A 20394-nucleotide genomic window follows, 5' to 3' on the forward strand; every position below is an offset into this window, starting at 1 on the left:
AAAATGACCTTTTTTCCCCATCGGGACGGTATCTTCAACAAATATTATGCGATGTAAGGAGTTCTACAAAACATATATCTATTTATACCTTCAATGATTTCAAGCTTTTTATCGTTATTGTACAGATGTTTATATACCAAATATTGTGACTTTATCGTTGAAAAAATCTATTTTAACAATTTTGTCAAAAGGTGAGAACCCTTGTTATTTTCATCAACGGTGATTTTACTTTGAACTTCCTTCAAATCCTCCAAGAATGGCTTACCTTCCTTTTGATCTTTCAACGTTTCATATAGTGCAACGATTGTGAATGAACTATCGGCGTTATTAATCCATTCCAATAAATTGGAAGAATCAATAATTTCGTCGTATAATTTGTGAGCAAACGGAACACCTAAGCCTTGAACATTTTTTAATGGCATAACCTTTTTTTCCTTGTTATTCCATTTACCTCCTTGAATCAGTGCCTTTAATAGTCTAGTAGAAAATGCTCTATGTATTGGGTGTTCTTCTTCGGTTATGTCACCTTTAAAAGTGGTTAAAATGTTGTCTAAGACTTGTTGGTACTTTTCTTGATCTTTTTCATTCAGTTGAGCGTACAACTCATCGTTTATTAAAACTTCGGCAATGAACTGACAGCCCAAGTTCTCCGTCAATATACTGGAATAATGTTTTGATATAGTACTTAAAAACATAGGGGCAAATTTGGACAAAAGTTCGTGCCTTCTTTGTAAAGGATCCTTCTTAGAGGTGGCTTCGGACAGTTTAATGTATCTCAGTAATTCATTTTTGACAATAGGTGAGAAATACTTACCGTCCAAACCTAACAGTATGTACAACCAAGGCCTTCTACCAAACTTATCAATTATGAATTCTTGCAAGTGTTCCTTGACAGTAGGACTGAATGTCTTGAATACTAAAACTGTATCGTCGACACAGTTTAGGATTGTAATGAAGACAGTATTACCGTGCTCATTTTTGATCAATTTTTCAGCGTGGTTTTTCAAAGCCTTCAAAATTAACTTTCTTTCCTTGGCATTAGCTCTAGCAACCAAAGTACAAGCAACATCGGAACCTTCTGGAGTATGCACCAATTCAGCGAATTGTTCATGAAGTAATTCAATCATGTCAGATATTTCCTTTTCGTTGGCAATTTTCACATATTCTCTCATAGCAGCATGTAGAATTTGAAAGCCAGTGGAACCTTTTTCGACTGATGCGGTAATAGTGCCGATCAGATTTCTGGCAATAATATTTCTCTTTTCAATGCTGCTTTCACAAACTTTTTCAATGGTTAAATCTTTGTGTGTTTCTCTAAAGACAGCATATTCAGAGCCCCAGAATTCTTTGATCATTTGCTGTCTTTGTTCATGTGTGGCATAAAGTACAAATAAATCTTCGACAACGTAAGCACCTTCACGATGCCTCATTAATTTTCTCAATGAACCGTGTAATTCATCTATGATACTTTGTCTTGAACTTCTAGAACCATAATGGAGTAATTTAACCAATAGGTACTTACCGTACGCAGATGTAGCTAAAACATAAAACTTGCCCTTTAAAGCATCGACAATTTGCTCACGACGTTCTTTAGACGAATATTTAACTAAGGTTTGAACAATACGAGAAGCATCATGCTTTAATACGAGATCACTGATACAGTCCTTAGATAGTTCCCAAATTTCATTGGACAGTTTTTCACGAATCTGCTTTGGCAGAGGAGGAGTCTTCACACGTAACCTCTCCCAGACGGATTTAATTTGTTGCACTTGGGTACCAGATTTTCTTTGCATCTTTCTTTCCTTGAGTAATTTTCTCTGTTCAGTGTGGTTTCCACCTTCACCTCCTTCAGATTTGTCCTTCCCTTCCTTGTTTTCATTCTCATCTTCATGTTCCTCACTGTCTTCGGAAATATCTAATTCGTCAGCTTGCTCATCTTCTGCTCCAGAGTCACCGCTACTTAAATTATCCAAATCATCATTATCTGATGAAGAGGAATCAGCTTCCCTTTTGGATAGTTCTAATTCTTCATCGGAGGAATCAATAGAAATTCTAGGTTTTTTGGCTAATTTCTTTTCTGATTTACTAACTTCCCTAGCGGAACGTTTTCCGTTTGTCTTTTTCGTTAAAGGTGCCATTGTTAGCTAATATATTATTCCTGGTTGAGCTATGTTACAGCTGTCTTCAATAGAAAGCCTTTCACTTTCGAAATACTCTAGGTAGGCATCTCATCTCATCTCAGCAAGAAAAAAATTTTCAGTACTTCTCCCAAAGTGAAAAAAAAAAGGCGTTCAACTCCGGGTTAGTTCATCTTCCGTATGCGCACATAACAATTAGTTTAAACTAAAATATTCCAGACGTTTCAATTATTTTGTAATTTTTTTTTGATTATGCTATGTATTTTCTACTATATATTTGAATATTCACTTGTTTCTCCTTTCTTTTCCTTCATGAGAGAATCATATGTCCTCTATAATTTCTTGAGTTGGTTCATATTTCAATTCATGGACTCTGGCAACTTGCTGTTTTCTCTTTTTGGCCAAAGCCTTCGACGCTTTGATATTGAACCCGTCCTTTAAGATAGTTTGCACTTCTTCCAATTCCAATCCTGACAACTCTGGATAACAGAAGTAGCAGAAAATGGTTGATATGCACGATAATCCGGCGAAAAAGGCAAATGTACCTGCGGGAGTGATATTTTGTAACATGGTTAAAAATGTGGATGCAATAACCAGAGAACCAGCCCAATTTGTAGCAGTTGCATATGAAGTCCCAATACCTCTTACGTTTTGTGGGAATAATTCAGATTGTTGCCATGGAACAGTACCGATACCAAGGGCGTAGAACGCAGCAAACACGATAATAAATACGATGATCACAATGCCCCAAGATGAGAAACCAGAGGAAACCACAACAGCGACAGCGCCATCAAACTTAATACCTAGGTAGTGGAAAGCAATAGAGCACACGACTAAAGCCATGGTCATGCCCGGTAATCCAATTAGCAAAATGGTTCTACGGCCAATTTTGTCAATGGAGAAAAACGCAACTAAAGTGAAGATAAAATTGGTACCGGAAACGATGATCGAAACTGCGGAAGAATTTTTGAAACCGACGGTTTCGAAAATGGTGCCGGAAAAATACATCAACGAATTCCAACCGGTAAACTGTTGAATTGCCTGTAGGCCACAACCGATGACCAAGGCTCTTAGATTAGATGGGACTGTGTGCAATTCTTTGATGGTATTCCAGACTTTTTCGGGGATATTCTTACCGGGAATGGATTGATTCAAAGTAACAAGTTCTTCCACTTTACGTTCGATGATTTCCTCAGAAGTGTCGGTGTAACTCCTCTTAAGGACCTCAGTCGCCCTTTCCAAATTGCCCTTCATAACGTAGTATCTTGGAGTGTCCGGCAAGAAGCACAGACATGTGAACTGCACGGCGGTGGGAATCAGCGACAAACCAACAAGAATTCTCCAGCCGTTGTTGACATAGTTTAACCCAGCACCGCAACCGTAAGCGACTAATTGACCACCAGTCAACCATAAGGAATTGATGACGGTTAGCCTCCCTCTAATCATCTTGGGAGCGATTTCGCTGATGAAAAGTGGAGCAATCAAGGAGCCGATACCGACACCAAAACCCATGATCAGTCTACCAACGGCCATTTGCCAGAATGTGTGCGCAGAGACCTGTAGGATTGCGCCAATGACAAACATCAGATTAGACCCCATCAAACAACGCTTCCTACCAAATATGTCAGCCGCAGTACCGGCGAATATACTCGTAATCAAAGCTCCCAGAGATGTAGCTGCAGTGACAATTTCTTTCTCCCCATAAGTGAGTACCTTATTGTCTAAATCTGTGCCGATCGAGATCAGAGCACTGGATATATAACCAGTGTCGTAACCGAACATGAACCCGGATATGGATGCGACAAAGGTCAGCGTGATAATGAAGGGAGAAAGAGATTGATTGAAAGTGATCATGACAGATGTGTCATCCTCGTCGTTTACAGGTTTAATTTGAATCCTGTCTTCATCATCGCTGGCAGGAGCCCTCTGTATTTCGTGTGACTCAAGCGTAACTTTAGTCGTCTTTGAAGGCGAGTCACGCTCATTGTTGAACTCTACACTGTCAGCATTCCCAACGGCATCGCTAGCATTTGACCACGATGCCTTGGACGTGAGATATGGTATGTGAATTCCCATTGTAGTACCCACTGCAGAAGCAAAGAAAATGAAGGAAATATGTACAGTAGGACAACCGGTAAGTCTTAATAGCGCAGTAAAGAGAAAGTAAGAAGTGAAGCGAACTCCTGCGATAGAGAAGCCGTAGTTTTAAAAGGTCGTTTCTCAACTATGGCTTGTTTCTTTTTTATACTTTTCCCATTTGCGACAGCGCGTTGAGCTAGGTCGAGCTTTTTCACATGCGGTGGGGAAGGCGTATTTGCGCGACCAGTGGGGGGGTAAAAAGTTATATCTGGCGCATGTGAAGACAACAGAAACAATAGTGATAGAAAATAAATGGAGACGGTGGTGAGATCTAAGTATAAGCGCTTATTGTGTTATATAGATGTTGAGATTATCATAGCTCATCGTGTGAGACGATCCTGCCCATGGCCTCATCGACAGCCCGTTGGATACTACTGACGGCTGATACAGATGCGAATGGTTCTACAGGAGCTGCTGAGGATGTAGTTGTAGTTGCTAGAAAAGGCGCGTTTAGTACGAGACTAGGTGCTTGGGGAGAAGACGAGGAGGCTGCGTAGCTTTTAACTAGACCCAGGGTGACCAGTATACCCTTGAAAAACTTGAATAGAAGCCAGAGGCCGAGTTTAACAGGTAGCTTGAAAATACGACGCCATAAAACCCACGAGACGCAGCATATAAGGAACCCGAGCGATAAGTAGACATCTCGTTTCTCCTGGTGGGATGCATTTTCTAGTACTTTGACCAAATCAGCGGTTTTCTTAAAGACAGTTTCGAATTGAGTATACTTGTCATCGATTTGTGTTAACGAATTCGTTTGGGCTCTCAATTCATCCAAATTAAGGTCGCTTTGTAAGATTCCCGACTGTAAAATTTGATTTCCTCTCATTAAATTATTCGTCAGTTGCTTTGTCTTGCTCAAGAGCTTGTCTCTAGTACTGGCTTTTTCCATCGATGTAGATGCCAAGCTTTGCGATGACAATGCTCCCTGATGCAGCTTGTCGTAATCAACGGCGTGAAATTTTATGGCACGGTCTCTTTCCTCGTCGTTCCAAGCTAAATCACGCTTGTGGTGTTGTCGTAGAATTTCTTTGGTCTTCAGGCGGTAGCAATAGAACCAATCGACGAACTGCAACACGGAATCTAGCCCTTCGACCAACTGAGCATATATATCCTCGTCCATTTGTTTATCGAGCTTCGCAACATGCAATTTGTCGCATTGATCGTATTTAGGGCTTTTCTCCCACTGTAATTTTAATTCAGGGTACGTGTAGGTCATTTCAACAATACTACATTTCAGTACCGATTCAAAATCTGAAATTTTGTTCTCTATGGCGCTCACCAGATCCTCAAACTCAACCTCTTCTTCTTCTTCATCATGTTTGTTAACAATGATTGCAAAATTGTCCTTGTTATCCTGCTTACTTTCTCCGGTTTCTTTTCTATGGGAGATCGTACTTAACTTTTGTAAGTAATCTAGTAATGCATCTTGTAAAACCCCCAGGTCTTGCAAAAATGTCATGACCATGACTTTTCAGGCTTTTTAATGCGTTATGACCCTTGGTAGCGTATTCTCTTTCACTTAGTATCTGTGCATCAGGTATATCTGTTGGTGTTTTTACCAACTACGTACCTATTTTTCATTATTCAGTAATTATTCTATTTACCCGGACTGTTGTATGGAAGGTTAATAGGTATTTTCACTGGTAAAGGAGGTGCTTTCTTTACGTGGGACCTAACCTACTTGTTTTAAGATCAATTATAGTCCTAAATTCTTGCTAAAACTGCCAGTAAAGCTACTTTGCGGCTGTTTCTTTAATATGCGAATGTATTTGCTTTGTGTTCTTTAGTGCGGCGCTATCAGCGTAAGAGTATATGAATATTAGATTGGATTAGGGCTTAAATGGGATAAACCAGTACTGGCAAAGAGGTGCCCTCAAATATTTTAATCAGCTTCATTGTTTGGTGCCGATGTGTTCGTTTTAGGCGAAAATAATAGTTTTACTCGAATTTAATATTTAGTTCTGTTGATCAAATATTTCATTAGGAAAAAGTTGGTCTCGCTAGCGCTTTTCTACTGAATTTTGAGAACAAAGAAGTAAAATGTCTCTGAATAAAGACGATAACCAATACTACCCCAAAAGTTCCCTATAAAGGGCGAATAGTCTCTTGGCTCATCCATCTTCTTCTATAATTAGTGATTTTTCCCCGCCCCTAGCCAATTCCGAAGGTTCCATCGATTTTTGAGGGAAGACAGCACATGTAATAAAGCAAAAAGCAAACAAATACGCAATAGTGTACGAAACATCAACGCGATCATCAAACTATTCTGCATATCTATAGTATAGATGAGACAAGAAACGTCGGCTGAATTCTCTTCTGATGATGATGATGATATTCTCTTAGAATTAGGCACAAGGCCACCAAGGTTCACCCAGGTACCATCATCATCAGCAGCATTACAAACGCAAATTCCCGCAGCTTTGGCAGTTACAACAACCACTTTAAATAAACAGGATGAAAAAGGTACCGCATTGGTAAATCAACTGAATAAAGCTCAAGGCGAAGCAAGCATGCTTCGTGATAAAATAAACTTTTTGAACATTGAAAGAGAAAAGGAGAAGAATATTCAAGTCGTCAAAGTGAATGAATTGCAAGTCAAGCATATTCAAGAATTAGCTAAACTAAAACAAGAATTACAGAAACTGGAAGATGAAAAGAAATTCTTACAGATGGAAGCGAGAGGAAAACCTAAAAAGGAAGTTATTACGGTTACAAAAACGCCATCAACAACATCGTCTGCAAATACAAACACTATAACACCAGATTCGTCCTCAGTTGCAATCGAAGCGAAAACTCAATCACCGCAGTTGAAAAAACGTAAGATAAATGATAGTTTGCTGAAAAAAAATGTCGTTCCCCTAAACCCAAATAGGATTATTCCCGATGAAACAAGTTTATTTCTAGAATCTATATTACTTCATCAAATAATAGGCGCAGATCTGAGTACAATCGAAATATTAAACAGATTGAAGCTTGACTACATTACTGAGTTTAAATTCAAGAATTTTGTCATTCCTGAAGGAGCTCCTATAGGGAAGTCCATAGTTTCTTTGCTTTTACGATGTAAAAAGACGTTGACCCTCGACAGATTCATAGATACTTTGCTAGAAGACATAGCTGTTCTGATCAAGGAAATATCAGTTCACCCCAATGAGTCAAAATTGGCTGTCCCATTTCTAGTTGCGTTAATGTACCATATTATACAATTTCGTCCTAGTGCCACTCATAATTTAGCACTGAAAGATTGCTTTCTTTTTATTTGTGATTTAATAAGAATCTATCATCATGTATTGAAAATACCAATACATGAATCAAATATGAATTTGCATGTAGAGCCTCAAATTTTCCAATATGAACTAATAGACTATTTGATAATTTCATATTCCTTTGATCTCTTAGAAGGTATTTTAAGAGTACTACAATCTCACCCTAAACAGACATATATGGAATTTTTTGATGAAAACATCCTGAAATCATTTGAATTTGTCTACAAATTAGCATTAACTATTTCATATAAGCCAATGATAAATGTGATATTTAGTGCAGTCGAGGTGTTTAATATTATCACTAATATTATATTAAATATGGATAACCCCTCAACCCTGAAGTCCTTAATAAGCAGCAATTGGTGGAGAGATTGCATCACAAGATTGTACGCCCTTTTGGAAAAGGAAATTAAGAGTGGGGACGTATATAATGAAAGTGCAGATACTACAACTCTTCATGTGTCCAAATATCATGACTTTTTTGGGTTAGTCCGAAATATTGGTGGTAATGAATTGGGAGGATTAATATCAAAGCTGATTTATACCGACCGATTGCAAAGTATACCGAGAGTAATCTCTAAAGAAGAAATCGGAATGGATAGCAACGAATTTACTGCTCCTATAATAAGTTACAAGTTCGAAAGATGGCTCTTGAAATTAAAGGATGAAGTTCTAAATATTTTTGAAAATTTATTAATGATTCATGGAGACGATGCGACCATAATAAATGGAGAAATGCTTATCCACTCCTCTAAATTCTTATCCAGGGAGCAAGCATTAATGATAGAAAGATATGTGGGACAGGATTCGCCGAATTTAGACCTTAGATGCCATCTTATTGAACATACTTTAACCATAATATATAGATTATGGAAAGACCATTTCAAACAGTTACGTGAAGAACAGATTAAGCAGGTGGAAAGCCAATTGATCATGTCACTATGGAGGTTTCTCGTATGCCAAACCGAGACTGTGACAGCGAACGAAAGAGAAATGAGAGATCATCGACATCTTGTAGATAGTTTGCATGATCTGACAATAAAGGATCAAGCTTCCTATTACCAAGACGCCTTTGAGGATCTACCAGAATACATCGAAGAAGAATTGAAGATGGAACTAAACAAAAGAACTGGAAGGATAATGCAAGTAAAGTACGATGAAAAATTTCAAGAAATGGCAAGAACCATTCTTGAGTCAAAATCATTCGATCTAACCACGCTAGAAGAGGCCGATTCATTATATATCTCGATGGGACTGTAAGAGCACAAAAATGCACCAAAAAAGAGAAAGAAAATATGCCAACGCTGTATAGAAACCTTGTAATGCTTAATATTAACTATATATAATTTATATTATTTTCGTTTTAGGAAAGAACAAAACTTATAGAAAATATCAAATTTAAGCGGAAGTAGACTTAGCAGAACCGGTTTGAAAGCCGTTCTTAAATCTTCTGGAGACATGCTTCAAATATCTCATTCTACCGGTACCAGTAGTGTGTCTTCTCTTTGCTTTGGCAGCCCAGTTGTGAGATCTAGTCTTAGCGGATGGGTAACCACAAGAGGAACAGGTCTTCTTTTGAACATGGAAAGAACGACGACCACATCTGTTACACAAGGTGTGAGACTTGTTGTGACGCTTACCGAATGAAGGAGTACCCTCTATTTAAAGATGAGAACATAAAAGTTAATTATTGTTAGTAAAACTTCGAATTTCATAAAATTACTCCTGGAATCACAACCACTTCATTAGCAGTCTAAATGTGTGCTACTGCGTAATATTATTTTTCTAATCCCTTTGTTTTTGTCACTCAACTTATTTTTAATGGCTTTATGCATTCGTTACGTGCGATGTCTTCTTATAAACGACTCTGGTGGCATACCTCATTACCTGTATCTTTTTATTTTGAGTCATATGGTATAATGGGTAAGATATATTCTTAATTCACCAGCTCACCTAGTCCCTTCCAGTAAAAATTTTTAGTGCTTCTTTCTCATGTAATCCTCTAAATTAGACTGGATGTGATTGAACGTTGACTTATCAATTAGTAATTCCTGTACATACTACCCATCTTTACTTATATATTCGTTTACCTCTTTGTGTTTTGTCTACATGATATAATGCTTTTTCATCACCGCTTTCTATACTAACCTATGCTTACTATTCCAGCCATGTTTCCAATCTCATCCTTCCTGCAAAAGCCCACCAAGATTCTGAATGATAATATTTGTGGTGTACGGGATGCCTGAAGAAAAAAAAAGTTTGAACAAAGGCTAAGAATGTCCGGCTTTTTAAAATAGTAATATGTACAGGTGTTAAAGTCTGAACAATTTCAATACAAACGCGATACTATTTCTATTTTTTCGCGTTTGTTTTTGTTTCAAAAGAATAGGTAAACATATAGATTGCTTTCAAACAAAGCAAGTATACTCTGCCTTTCCCGAGAAAGTTTAATTTTTTTCTCCTTATTTGTCATCTTTATCGTTACTAGCAACGGAAAACAATATATAGAAGCGCTCATTTTTTGGCATAGTACTTACACAACATTTGCTGTTTTTATTTCCCTTTCCCTTGGAAATTTCATGACAAAATTCTCAAAATTTCGATAATGTCCCATCTCTTTCCACCGTCATCACCTGTTGCTGATAAATCTTTAGAAAGTCCACAAAAGGGAATTGGTAAGCTTCCTAATGCCTCTGTATTAACTTTAGGAAGAAAGCGGTCTATTTGCGAACCGGAAGAGTATCCTACTCCAGATCCATCGTCTAGCATCGGAAGGCACTCTTCGCCGGTGAAAGAAATAACTTCACATTTAGATGAAGCCGGTTCCACCTATGCCCTATCATCTCCTTCAAAACAAGGAAAGAAGCTTGCAGACCCTATCAAGATTGAGTTAGATCCATCGGATCCCTCTCGTTTAGCCATCGGCAGAAAGAAATCAGTTTGCAATGTTATTTTGCCATGTAGAAAAAATATCTCTAGGCAACACGCTTTCATTTCATATGTCGCCGACAGAAACGAAATAAAATTGGAATGTAATGGAACTAATGGATTGTCCGTCCACTTGCCTTGTTCCGTGCAATTGTATTTGATAAAGCCCTTCCAAACAAGGAACTTTTATAAGCTAATGACAGAAGAGCCTTTGACTCCGCAAAATGCTAAACTATCGCATGCGAAAATTCTTCAAAAGAACCAAAACTTCATCAGTTTTGTCCTGGCTAAGGGTGAAACTGTAACATTCCCCTATATCCAAGGAACTCTGGTAAATTTTACAGGTGCTACTGTCTGTCTCTCGCTGAAAGAAATAGCACGCTTTTCTGAAGATGGCAACATTAACTTCAACGAAGAGAACTCAACAGAAACAGAGGATGAGCTGTGTCTATTAACAACAAAGAGTGATGATTTTCCTTGGCAAGAGGAAACACCTTCGATGAAGTTTGTCCCAGTTGAGCATTCGCCTCGTACAGAACAGATCTCTAAACCATTACTTATTGCGTCTCCTATTCTTGTGAAAAATTCCCCCATTAGTCATAGAACAACACCTCAAACATCTTTCGTTATTAATCAGCCTTCAACTCCAAGAAAACTGAAGCGCAAATCAATTTCATTGAAAAATAACACTATACAGGAGACACCACTTCCTAAAGATAAAGGAATTGGAACGTCAAGTGCCAGCACTAGGAGGGACAGTATCATTGAACAACAAACCCTCAACGTAGTTGCAAAAAAAACTAACGAGCTATCTTCAGTAACCACAAATGTGCCTCCTCCATGTAAACGTTTTAAGACTTCATTGAATAGTAATCCCGAAATTTTTCGGTCGCTCACAGAAAGAGGAATTCGGTGTGATGACTTAGTTCATGTACTGTGCAATCATCTTGCATTTTCCAACCTTCAACAAACTCCTTTATCCCAATTACAAAACATCAATTCCAACACTTCCCAATTAAGCAAAGATGAGCTAAGGAGGGTATTGGAAGCTATTTCTTGCATTGGTATTATTGTACGTGCGGGAAAAGATGCATCTGGCAAGGCTTTAGAAGATGAGTATTACTATGATGTTGAAAACGATGATAGCGATGAGAGGAAGATTTTGTATAATTCGTTGAGGGGTAGGAGTCGGTTAAGGTCATGCAGAAAGAAACATAAACAATATTTCTGGAAGAAACCAACTAAATGACTTCACAAAGACACTATATTTTCAACCGTATTTTCATAGCATAGGCATATTGCCACGTCGGGCAGCGTGCAAAATTGGTAAACTAATTACAGTTCTAAAAACATAAAGTAATATTTTCTATATACCTTCCGTTGAAGGAAACTAATACATAATCCATATAAATTAGATTATTATGCCTAGATGTTATTCTATTGGTGTTTCGTCAAGTTTAAGAATGTTTAAAACTTTTTTATTGTATCATTTTCTAGTAATTACATGACTCGAGTTGAGCGAATCAAACGATAAGGCATCGTTTTCTCAATAAAGGGAGGTGATCGGGATCAGCCTACATAAAGAAAAGGATTGAAATAATTAATAAAAATCAAAAAACAAAACATTTATGACCTAAATGCTTAAAATTCCAATTTCTTTGGCTTTTCCCACGAGTATTCTTGATTGGTGAAGTGACCATAAGAAGCAGTTGGCAAGTAAATTGGTCTAGCCAAGTCCAATTCTTTCACTAAAACACCTGGTCTCAAGTCGAAGTTCTTCTTAATAATTTCAATGATTTCGTCATCTGATTTAGTAGCTGTACCATATGTGTCCACATGTAGTGACAATGGTTCAGCAATACCAATAGCATAAGAAAATTGAACTTGGACTCTCTTACACAAGCCAGCGGCAACTAGAGATTTGGCAACCCATCTAGCAGCGTAAGCAGCCGAACGATCGACCTTTGAGTAGTCCTTACCAGAGAAGGCACCACCACCGACAGATGAGGCACCACCGTAAGCGTCAACAATAATCTTTCTACCAGTCAAACCGGCATCACCTTGAGGACCACCGATGACGAATCTACCGGAAGGTTGGATGAAATATTTCGTATTTTCGTCTAACATGTCCTTTGGTATGACCTTTTCAACGATGTCTTTTTGAAGTTGGGTTCTCAAGTCAGCGGTGGAAATTTCATCGGCATGTTGAGCAGAAATGACAACGGTATCTATTCTCTTTGGAACCCATCTACCGTTGTCATCTTCGTATTCAACAGTGACTTGAGTCTTTGTGTCTGGTCTTAACCATGGGATGGAACCATCCCTTCTAGCATCTGCCATAGCCATGTTCAATTTATGAGCCAAAAGAATGGTCAATGGCAAACCTTCCGGAGTTTCATCTGTAGCGTAACCAAACATTATACCTTGATCACCAGCACCTAAGTCTTCCAAGCTCTTTTCATAATGCAGACCTTGAGCAATGTCTGGAGATTGTTGTTCGATGGCAACTAAAACATTACATGTCTTGTAGTCGAAACCCTTGGCAGAATCGTCATAACCAATCTTCTTGATGGTGTCTCTTACGATTTGTTGGTAGTCAAGTTTAGCTTTCGTAGTAATTTCACCGAAAACCATGATCATACCAGTTTTGGCAGCTGTTTCACAGGCGACCTTGGAGAATGGATCTTGTTCTAAACAAGCATCCAAGATAGCATCAGAAACTTGGTCACAAATCTTGTCTGGGTGACCTTCACCGACAGATTCAGAGGTAAATAAAAAAGTTTTGCTCTTGGACATGATTATGTTTGTATATTGTCGTAAATACTTGATATATTGAAGACAATTATATATTTCAAGCCTTTTCGTAAAAGGAAAAGAGAGGTAAAAGCAAGATCTTGGAAATACGTTGTAGAAAAGACAGATATAGCCTCCTTCTTATACGCCTCAAGACAACAGATGACTACCAAAAGGAGATTAAGATCCTTGCATATGAAGATTTGACGTCGTTTACAAGAGCTATCTCAAAAATTTCATCGGTATTTTGGCCTCGGTTAATTTCCGGCGTGGATCCATCGGTGGAAAAACGCCACAGTTTTTTGACTCAGTTCCAGTCACGTGGGCGGAAATATTACATTGCGCCGCAAGAAAGTACGACCAGATGAATCACATGTGAAGATGTTAACAAGTTTACATGCTTTTCGATCAAGTAAGCCATGCGTAATGTCTTAGTTTTAGTTATGTAAAGAAATGCAAACTTTTGGTGCACACATTATTTTATATAGGAGAGCAAAGCTCGGCACTGCTCTAGTCATTACCTGAGAATAAAGTAAACTTCATCGGCTTTTGGTCTTTTCCAATAGGACTCTGCAAGCGTTACTAAACACTAACCGGCGAAGGGAGTATGTCTCTTTTCGCCAAGTTGCTAAATGTCCACTTCCAACAACAATAAATGACTAGGAACGCTAGCGCAGCGCCCGAGACGACATCGTACCAATGGTGTCTGTGATCGATAACTCTTGAGACCATTACTACCAGAGCCAGTAAAGGGCACCAAATGCAACTTCTTGTATTGCGAGTGGTAAACGCCTTTTGCCAAATATATGTAAAGCCCATGGTACTGACTATGAAACTTGAATGTCCACTTGGGGTGCTTTTCAAGCCTTCGTAAAGAACCCATTTGTTCGTTTGCTTACAAATGTCTAACCCAAAAAGCAAAGAATCTGAGTCGCTTATCTTTTGAAGGTCAGGTATACATCTATCAACAAAGTCTGGCCTCAAATTTCCTATAATCAATTTCAAGGCGCCTGTTAGGGCAGCATTGATGCTTATGATCAACATTAAGCATAGAATGCTAGTATGCATAAAGTGAAAATCGTTCGAGATCTCGTCTGGCCTCTCTCTTAGCCACGTTACTCTACTTTTCTTCAGTAAGTCTTTGTCGAACATACAGGTCCAAAACACGACCATGTTACTCAGTCCAACACTTAAAATCAAGCATCCTAATGGACCCACGAGTTCGTTAGCCACATAACGTTTTGATATACTAGGATCGTCCAGACTAAATTCGATATTTTGGCCCCTGGGTACTAAGGATATCTCAGAATAAAGGAATAATATCGTACATAGGCCAACTATCATATACTGAAAGTAGTATAGCCTGAAATACTCCTTATGTTTCTCATCCGCCATGACAGAGATCATCCTTGATAGCATGTGACGAGTTTACTTAGGCGTTGATCTAGTAGTTCGTCGCTCCTGAAAGCAGTACAGTTGGTTCCAAAGAATTGCTTTCCTTCGTTCCCTTAAAGTCTATATGTTGTCAAGTTCACGTGGCAACAACAAGAAAAAAAATTTCTTACGCGTGAATTAAAGCAAAAATATTATTAACAAATACATGTTGATACATAATGAAATGGAATAATAGCCACGAAAACAGACCTTGATTAAATGTAAGCTACATATAAGTTTATAAAGCTTTGTTAGTTCCATTATTTTTTGTTTTTATATGAAGGCTATGAAAAATAAATGGAAGCGGCTGCTAGAATATAAAATAGAAGTTGAAACAACAAAAAATGTAGGAAAGAACGTTGCCAACAATAAATCTCAAACTTGAAGGTGTGGTAGATCAACGAATATGGACAATTTTTTTTAAAATTTTTAGTCCCGCAGTCTTTCGATTTTTTCCTTACTAGTTGACCATGAAACTATGATTGGGACACACAAAAGTTATTTTATCATAGTTAAACAGAATGATTGAACATTCTCTTCTATTTTCTGCCTGTAAAGTTTTCATATCATAAAGAATATAGGAGAAAGAAGATCTCAACAATAAAGAGATAGCGCCAAATTGATTTGGCAAGAAAAAAGACAAACAACGAACAGAAACAATAAAACAAATTAACATAAAAAAGGAAAACAAAAAACAAAAACAATAAAATAATAATAATAATAATAACAAAAAATAATGGCAAATGGTTGTCTTTTCTTTTAGAAAATTTATAGTTACAACAAGGAAATGACAGGATCATTCAATGGAACAATTCATGGACTAATTCTTCGTAAACAGCAATCTGGAAGTTGTCGAGTTCAATTTCGTTTAATGGAGGGGCAAAATTGATTCTGCTATTCCCTCTATTCTGTGAAAACTCATTGACATTCATTAGATCTTCAGTATTGTAATTTTTTACTATGTCTTGATATAATTTCAGCTCTTTTTGTTGTTTGTCATAATATTTGGAATCAATGGACAGATTATTTGGAATAGCACACAACCAAATCCGTGTCTTATAATATTTGAACAACTCTTTTATCAAGTCTCTAAAATCATTTCTCTCTTCACAAACATAGTAAAATGTTAATTTTTTTCTATCAAATTGGAATTCCGCATTTAAGATTTTGATATTCAATTTGGGCTTAGAATAAGTTGCAGGATTCGTAAAATTATTAGAAGAACTGTCATTTGTATTTTGAGACTTTGAATTATCATTCAAAGCTTGTAATTTGCTTTGAGCAATATGTAAGGCTTTTAATTCATCTTCAAATTTATTGTGCAAATTCGTTGTTACCTCCCACGGGGTGGCAAATCTTAGGACTTGCTTAGATGGTATAATCAACTCAGTTAATTCAATAACATCATATAATTTAGGATTTAACTTTTTCTTTTGGCCATTTTTTGAGTCAATCAACATTTGAATAAACTCATCATTGCGATAGTGCTGCGACTCACTTGTGATCAAAGAGTCAAAATGAATTTTCTTCTTCAGAAAATTTATAAATAGTGCTAAATTCAAATCGACACAGGGTTCAACAACTAACACTAAATCCCTCCCACGGTCACCATCAATAATAACCAAGTCACCTCTCTTCAACAACAAATTGGTAGCTTGTGGAGTGGATAGTAGTTCAAGTTTCCCATTTTTCAACGCAACCAGCACCAATGGTGTATACGGTAAGAAAGAGTTATTAGAATTTCTGCATGGTAAATCTGTTGTGAAAGAACCCTTGCTTCTATTTTTACTACTTCCATTGTTGGAAATAATCCCATTATTTGACCCCGGATCATTAACGTAATTCAAGTTACAGCTTCTCAATATGTCTAAAAAATTCAATAAGGATTGATACTTACTACCTTCTTCGTCGATCAAACTCATATTCTTCGCCTCGTGGCTTTCATTGGAATCGTGTAACTTCAACATTTTCTTAATATTATCTGTGAATTCGAAAACTGCAGAGCTAGCAAAATAACCACTTCCACAGTCACTATATAAATCGTGTAAAGTCTTGGAAGAAGTCAGGTGTTTACCCTGGATTAAAACTAAACCGTTGTCCAATGATACATTTCCTTCATTGGCGTTCTCGTTCTGAAGGTTATGTGAATTTGTAGAAGAGGGGACAGAAGTGCTTCTTTGCAGTTGAACAAGCTGAACATCATCAATACGTTCACCATTCAAAGAATTGGGTACATTAGTGTTTCTTGGTTGTTGTTGTTGTTGAAAAGTGGGAGGGGCCGGATTAAAGCTCGCCACCGGTTGTGTATTGCGGCGAAACTGTTGGATTGGAACCATATTATGACTGTTGTTGTTATTGCTATTGCTGATGTTGCCATTATTAGGATCACTATCATAGGAAAACGGAGCTGGTACACCGTTTCCAAAGTCGGGCACGCCTTTCGGGGTCAAGTGGGTTGAGTTCAAGTTATCATAGTTGAACCTGCCGTTGAAAAGATTGAAACCCTGAGCATGTTGCTGCTGCATTTGTGATGTTTGCTTTTGCCGAGCCCCAGGTATTTGATGATTGATTAGAGTATCTGATATATAGGAAGATCTCCTGATGGTGGATTCAGGGTGAGATGATTGTTGCCAGTTGAATGATGGCTGTTGTTGGCTATTGACACTAGATGGGTTACCAGCACTATGTGATGGGGCAGTGAAAGTGTTACCGCTATTTGAAGTGAAGCCTATGTTTGCCTTATTCATTAAACGCATATAATCTAAATCCGTTCGATTCTCCATTAGTTCGTTTCCATTTGGGTGAAAGGAATTTGCACTGAATTGTGGGAACGACCGTTGTTGAGCTTGATAATTGCCCATTTGAGTAGAATCTAGATGATTGTTATTGGATGAAATGGGTGGCGCAGACATCGGCTCTGAATTAGATGAAGACATTTGGAAAGAGGTCAAAGTACTGGAAGGTTGCTCTTGAATGAATCCATTTTGGTGAGAAAATGATTGCTGTTGTTGGTGTGGTACTGGTGGTAGATAGGGAAACCTACTCATAAAATCAATATCGTCAAAAGTCCTTCTATTTTCCATACCACTCCCTGTACTTTTTATTGAGTTTCTCAAATTATTCAAACCAGCAAGCGGATCAACTGCATCATTTCCCGCATTATCAGAGTTATCATTCAGTTTACGGGGTAAATCTGATAGCGACTTTCCACTGTTATTCTTGAAAAGCAAGTCCTCATAGTAGTTCTTCAAATCCACATTGTCGGAAATGCTTGTTGTGCTATTAATAGTTGGGAGGTCCATTTTACAACTGATTTTTTATTAAGCACTATATCAGATACCGCTTCTTCTGTTTTATTCTTCGCTACTTTCCTCTATAATTCTCTTGAACTTTTCAATACACCTTATTCTTTTCTATATACTTTGCTTTATTATATCAAAGAACACTCGAACGATCCTATCTCTATTCCAACTGCGGAACCAATGAAAATTACAACTCTTTAATTATCCGTGAATCCTTCTCTTTATCCTTGATTTATTTTTGTTTTGTTCCTTTAGCTAAAACACGGGTCCGTAATGTTATCCAACACGATTAGGGGAAGGATTTGTCTCCAAAAAAACTGCTATGACCCAATCCAATATAACCTACGGCAGTCAGAGAAATACATATTTTCGCACTCGGAGGCGATCGTCGCCAATGGAAAGCTAGCCGATACTTTTTTCCATTCAGCTTTGCGGGTTTTCTTTTTTGCGGCGTTGTAAACGGCTGTGGGAAGAGCGAAAAAAAGCAATGAGTGGGGGGAAAATCGAAGGGTGTTGATTACATGAGCAACCAGTAGAAGACACCATCAATCGCACACATGATTAGAATGTAGATGGTTATTACCTTGGATTTGTTTTGGTGAAGCACAGCTGGATGGACAACTGTAGTAGGGTTTGGCTCCTTGGTAGGGTACTGTAATATTGCTGTGGTTGCTTGTTTCGTACCGTCAGTAGTTGTTGCGGGAACCTCAAAGACAATACCAAGCCCCTTCATCATGTGCCACTCCACATGACAATGTAGAAGCCATTTACCGGGCAGCTCGGTCCTAATTCTCAAAACTGCATAAGAATTTCCTGCAATGTTAATGCTATCCCTTACCATTGGTGCCTTCCCGGTTCGGGCCCAATGACGTAAATCTTTCTGATACTGGGTCCATGCCTCGCCCTCTTGTACGTTTCTGTGGAGTGGGCCGTCACCATTAGTGCCAAGAGATATTACCTGGAAATGATGACCATGCATATGCCATGGGTGTCTCATGTGATCCAATGAGTTGATTATCACCTCGTATGTTTCGTTGTATTCGGAGAAACTTACCGGTTCTTTTAAGTACTCGCTGAATGTCCGATTGTTCACCTTATACATCCCAGTCCCATATTTTCGTTTCGTATCGTCATCTTTGTAATAGGCATAATCGAACTCGAAGACCGCAACGGGATCAGTCTTGATGCGTAACTTTTTGTTCTCTTCCTGCGTTGGTTCTAGGTCGCGATATAGCTCGGTCTTGGTGAAACCAGGTAAGTGTTTGATGGAAACGTCACTTGGATTCTTTGATAGATCCAAATGAAGGCCCTCTTTGTAAAACCACCACTGTTTTGTTATATAACCCATCATTTTATTACAGCCATTAATCATGCGAATAGGATTAGTATCAGTCTTTAGTTTGACCAAAACGGTATATCTTTGTCCAGCCGCCAAAGTTAGCGTTTGTACAATGAACGGTTTAATCATAATACCGTCAGTTTCTAGAACAATTAATTGGAATCCCTCAAGGTGAAAGACTTGAGTACCAGACATGCCTGCGTTTATAATTCTTAATAGGAGATACTTAGCGTTAAGTCCTAGTTTGATACCTTCACCGTCAGATGGTTTTCCATTAATTAATGATCCATCTAATTTAGGATCCGTACCCCCAGTAAGTGACAAAACCTTATCCTTTAAAGTGTCCAAATTCCAATTTGTGTACCAATCACTTAAAGTGATAATCTTTTCTTCCACTTCATGCTTAGACAATTCCTTGGTGCTTTTTTTTTTTTTCATTGTGACAATACCGTCAATTAATGTCTCAACGTCACTCACAGAATTAACAGTATTCTCCACATGATTATCATAATCATCGCATTCAATTATTAGAACACCTCTCAAACCATCACCGTATTGTACTGACGAATGCGAATGGTACCAAAAAGTACCACAGGTTGATCTATCAATAGTAAAATTGTACCAATAACTTTCTCCGTATCCAATGATGGGCTGTGTTAAATCGGGAATACCATCAAATCTGTTCGACAAAGGTACGACCCCATGGAAATGTAAAGCTGTTGAACAGTAATCTTTCCATACAACATTGTCTTTACCTGCTTCTTCTTCTGAACATATCCAGTTAATCAATCTTAAGTTGAGAGTGTCACCAGATTTGACTCTAATTTCTGGGCCAAACGTACCATTGTAGCCATTTATGGAGATAAATCTTCTCTTATCAGACGTGTATTCACTGGTCACATTGAATTCTAAGACGTGTATTTTGCCTTCCTCAGAGCCCTTTATAAATTTAAATAGTATTAACATTAGCATTGGTATTTGAACCAGCTTAAGGAGGATGCTTTTCATTTCGAGCGTGTTCTCCACGAAGTTTTGCTATAATTATTTAATAACTT

The 20394-nt window shown here is 37.9% G+C and overlaps 9 protein-coding genes across 9 annotated transcripts; 2 read left to right on the forward strand and 7 right to left on the reverse strand.

The window, feature by feature from the left end:
- Positions 1-167: 167 nt before the first annotated feature.
- Positions 168-2138, reverse strand: PUF6 (Puf6p; the record flags this gene model as incomplete). Its single annotated transcript, XM_033909814.1, has 1 exon — positions 168-2138. One exon carries the CDS (start codon positions 2136-2138, stop codon positions 168-170), a length of 1971 nt encoding a protein of 656 aa, XP_033765705.1.
- A 321-nt stretch (positions 2139-2459) lies between these two features.
- On the reverse strand, positions 2460-4214 carry ITR1 (myo-inositol transporter ITR1; the record flags this gene model as incomplete). Its single annotated transcript, XM_033909815.1, has 1 exon — positions 2460-4214. One exon carries the CDS (start codon positions 4212-4214, stop codon positions 2460-2462), a length of 1755 nt encoding a protein of 584 aa, XP_033765706.1.
- A 376-nt stretch (positions 4215-4590) lies between these two features.
- On the reverse strand, positions 4591-5742 carry SEC20 (Sec20p; the record flags this gene model as incomplete). The annotated part of the gene is made up of 1 exon (XM_033909816.1): positions 4591-5742. One exon carries the CDS (start codon positions 5740-5742, stop codon positions 4591-4593), a length of 1152 nt encoding a protein of 383 aa, XP_033765707.1.
- Positions 5743-6562: 820 nt separating this feature from the next.
- Positions 6563-8803, forward strand: LCD1 (Lcd1p; the record flags this gene model as incomplete). The annotated part of the gene is made up of 1 exon (XM_033909817.1): positions 6563-8803. One exon carries the CDS (start codon positions 6563-6565, stop codon positions 8801-8803), a length of 2241 nt encoding a protein of 746 aa, XP_033765708.1.
- Positions 8804-10148: 1345 nt separating this feature from the next.
- Positions 10149-11720, forward strand: PLM2 (Plm2p; the record flags this gene model as incomplete). The annotated part of the gene is made up of 1 exon (XM_033909818.1): positions 10149-11720. The coding sequence occupies one exon, from the start codon at positions 10149-10151 to the stop codon at positions 11718-11720; it is 1572 nt and encodes a 523-aa protein (XP_033765709.1).
- Positions 11721-12112: 392 nt separating this feature from the next.
- On the reverse strand, positions 12113-13267 carry SAM2 (methionine adenosyltransferase SAM2; the record flags this gene model as incomplete). The annotated part of the gene is made up of 1 exon (XM_033909819.1): positions 12113-13267. The coding sequence occupies one exon, from the start codon at positions 13265-13267 to the stop codon at positions 12113-12115; it is 1155 nt and encodes a 384-aa protein (XP_033765710.1).
- A 579-nt stretch (positions 13268-13846) lies between these two features.
- LPP1 (phosphatidate phosphatase LPP1) lies at positions 13847-14671 on the reverse strand (the record flags this gene model as incomplete). Its single annotated transcript, XM_033909820.1, has 1 exon — positions 13847-14671. One exon carries the CDS (start codon positions 14669-14671, stop codon positions 13847-13849), a length of 825 nt encoding a protein of 274 aa, XP_033765711.1.
- An 827-nt stretch (positions 14672-15498) lies between these two features.
- PSP1 (Psp1p) lies at positions 15499-18000 on the reverse strand (the record flags this gene model as incomplete). The annotated part of the gene is made up of 1 exon (XM_033909821.1): positions 15499-18000. One exon carries the CDS (start codon positions 17998-18000, stop codon positions 15499-15501), a length of 2502 nt encoding a protein of 833 aa, XP_033765712.1.
- Positions 18001-18517: 517 nt separating this feature from the next.
- GMC1 (putative oxidoreductase) lies at positions 18518-20347 on the reverse strand (the record flags this gene model as incomplete). The annotated part of the gene is made up of 1 exon (XM_033909822.1): positions 18518-20347. One exon carries the CDS (start codon positions 20345-20347, stop codon positions 18518-18520), a length of 1830 nt encoding a protein of 609 aa, XP_033765713.1.
- Positions 20348-20394: the final 47 nt, after the last annotated feature.

This window comes from Saccharomyces paradoxus, chromosome IV (genome assembly GCF_002079055.1).
Source record: "Saccharomyces paradoxus chromosome IV, complete sequence".
Taxonomy (NCBI): Eukaryota; Fungi; Ascomycota; class Saccharomycetes; order Saccharomycetales; family Saccharomycetaceae; genus Saccharomyces; species Saccharomyces paradoxus.